Source organism: Sorghum bicolor, chromosome 1, assembly GCF_000003195.3.
Source record: "Sorghum bicolor cultivar BTx623 chromosome 1, Sorghum_bicolor_NCBIv3, whole genome shotgun sequence".
In the NCBI taxonomy this organism is placed as follows: Eukaryota; Viridiplantae; Streptophyta; class Magnoliopsida; order Poales; family Poaceae; genus Sorghum; species Sorghum bicolor.
The window spans coordinates 46,069,056-46,071,806 of NC_012870.2; the positions used below are offsets into that span (position 1 = coordinate 46,069,056).

The window sequence follows — 2,751 nt, forward strand, 5'->3', positions numbered from 1 at the left end:
GGATTGTGGACATGACAGATTTTGGCACTTTGTAAACTGCATTTTTTTTACTATTTCATATATTGTTTTTGACCATATACACACACACACACTAGATATGGAGATTGTTGTCTTTTGCCATTTTCATCACCATTTAACCCATTCTCACCTACACCTACCTAAAGTTGATTACTTGACCCGTTTTACCCTTGTGCGTTGCAGTTGTTTATTTCGGTGCTGACCATAACCATCGGTCGGTCAACCTCAATGAGCACGACAATGGCAAGGGCGATGAGGCAGTGCTGTTAAAGCTTGTGAGTTCAAGTGACGAGATGTCATCTGAGATTAACAAGGTAAAGATCCAGGGCGTTGCTTCCGTCCCCCTCAGCTGTGACCCTCACCGGTGGCACTGCCAGCTTATCTCCGCTCCTCCTAGCGCCGCCACTGCTCGTGGCTGCGTCTTCCGCCTCTGGCCCACTGATGGCCGTGGGGTTGACCTTCGTGCCCTCGGCTCTGTGCAAGAAGCGGTCCTTAATTGACCAAGCTCACGGCGGAGAGGAGAGGATGCTGGAGTTCGCTCGACACTTTAGGTGGTGCATCCACAAGGCCAGTGCGGAAGCTATTGACGCCTTTTGCGCCCATATTGGTGTCCCCGGAACCGGATGAGCAAAAACATGCACCTCGCCTCCACGCTGATCGTGCCCGTGCGTGGGAGGTTCCAACGCCTAAAGCTCACGGCGGACCAAGCCTAAAGTTCAGAGTACAAAAATTTGGGAACAGGAGGTTCCAACGCCTCAACAAGCTATTTGATTGTTGTACTGTCCAATCATTTTTTAATATATCTAACATTATCTTTATTAGTTGTTTTTTGAATCTCTAATGGTGTGTGATCTACTGCGTTCAAATAATTTGCCCTCAAATCCAATTGATAGCCTAATCCAACCGCTCTGCGGGATGGTATGGAGATATGGTGAAACTTATTCATGGATTTACTGACGCATGAAAAAATAAATATTGGAGATTTCATATTACTAATGTAAAATATTATCTTAGCTGCATCATAAAAAAGTCTATATACCTGCGACACCATGTTCTACGTGACTGTGTTAACTTCATAAAGTTTACTTTTTGATTAAATAACACTTTAACATTGATATTTAATTTTTACACTATTATTATCTTATCATGAGATCTGTGTGTTTTAAGTATAAAATATTAGCTATCCCGTAGCAACGCACGGGCACGCTACCTAGTGATATTTAAGTTTGGGAACTGACTTGTGATCACCGAGTTGGAAAACAAACACATGTAACTGTAAACAATACCATTAACACATCCAATCAAACAAAGGCTGCTGCAATCCAATTACATTACCTGAGGATGAACCAAACGCTATCATAGTTCAATTACGAACCTAACACTATCATAGTTCAATTAGATGCAGCATTCGCAGTTTCTTCTTGCAACAGGTTCGGCAACAGAGGGGGCACGTATGGCTCAAAGAGTGTCATGCTGGGGTTCGGATCAAACTGTAATATATTAGCTGCTCGCTCGAATTCCTCCCTGAGTATTTTGATGCTGAACTTGTCAACTACGCGGCCGAGATCATGGGAGATCTCAAATGGATCTTCAATGCATATGAGATGCCTGTCATTTCCAACTCGTCTAGTCCAGTCCTTCCGTTCCTTACTGAAATTTGTGTCAAGAGGACAAGGGAAAGTTATATCTTTTAACAAATTGGTGTCCACAACACAATAAAGAAAATTGGAAACTGCTTTGGTTGTATCATCAATTGTTTATAATTTACTAGGTGGGACTAATAACAATGGATAATATACCTACAGTGAAACAGCTACAAACATATTATACACGCACCATCTAACCATCATCACATAAAGAGAGCCTAATGAAAAGAAATGATGCCTCAGCAAGGTATATGTCATACCTGATAATCCTTCCAGTACGAATTGATATGACATCTCTTGTGTAATCGTGCTCATATGCCCAATAATGGAAAAAAGCCCAGAGCAGCCTTGATATTGTATCTCTGTTGTGAGCACCATAATTATTTAGCTTCTCCACTTGGTCAAAGTATGCACAGTTATTTTCATCCACCTTGACATAATAAGTGGCCTCCATTTCCTGGCAATGCATGACACTGTCAGTTAGTTCACAAAGTAAAAAGTAGTACAAAGGACAGAGATGACCAACGAAAAATATTTACAAAGGTGAATTTTTCAAATGAAAGCATATGTTATCAAGATGTAATAATAAAATCAATAAGCATGCATATTCTTCTACAATATTGCAGCTTCCATTCACCTTTCTAAATTGAAACAAAAAACCATCTGCCCTGTCACCTACCTATCTGGTTTTTTGTTTCAATTTAGAAGGTGTCAACAAATATGAAACCATTTAATTTGCATCCCAACTCTGGTGACATGGGGAAAGAAACCATACACCATTATTTTTTTCCCTTTTTGATGCAAGAAGAAAACACAGGGCTAGATGCTGGATAAAAAGTGCATATTGCAACTTGAAAGTTGAAACCAAAAGCACGATCCTTGGTAGCTACTAAACAAATCATTAGCCATGCAATAAACTAAAATTATCTAACATCACCAATGCTCTCGACACATTCATAAGGAAAAAAGAAATGGTGTGCTAAACTCAACCAATGACAAGCCTCAGATCCATGCAAGCACTAAATTAAGCAGGAATCCCACAGCATGCCAGCATTTGCTTCGGTTCCTTCCATCACGCATGTCTACC

General features: G+C 40.6%; 2 protein-coding genes across 3 annotated transcripts in view; one reads left to right on the forward strand and one right to left on the reverse strand.

The window, feature by feature from the left end:
- The window catches only part of LOC110436546, a 4,157-nt gene extending 3,198 nt beyond the window's left edge, over positions 1–959 (forward strand). For both annotated transcript variants that reach the window (XM_021463818.1, XM_021463812.1), the window contains exon 4: positions 202–959. In XM_021463818.1, the coding sequence (XP_021319493.1) occupies positions 202–518 (317 nt within the window). In that variant the 3' untranslated portion in view covers positions 519–959. The remainder of the gene's footprint in view (positions 1–201) is intronic.
- Positions 1,271–2,751, reverse strand: part of LOC8059652 (UTP:RNA uridylyltransferase 1) — an 11,360-nt gene continuing 9,879 nt past the window's right edge. Inside the window, exons 4-5 of the mRNA XM_002467264.2 lie at positions 1,925–2,197; positions 1,271–1,668 (exon numbers count right to left, since the gene is read on the reverse strand). Of these exons, the coding sequence (XP_002467309.2) occupies positions 1,410–1,668; positions 1,925–2,197 (532 nt within the window). The 3' untranslated portion in view covers positions 1,271–1,409. The remainder of the gene's footprint in view (positions 1,669–1,924; positions 2,198–2,751) is intronic.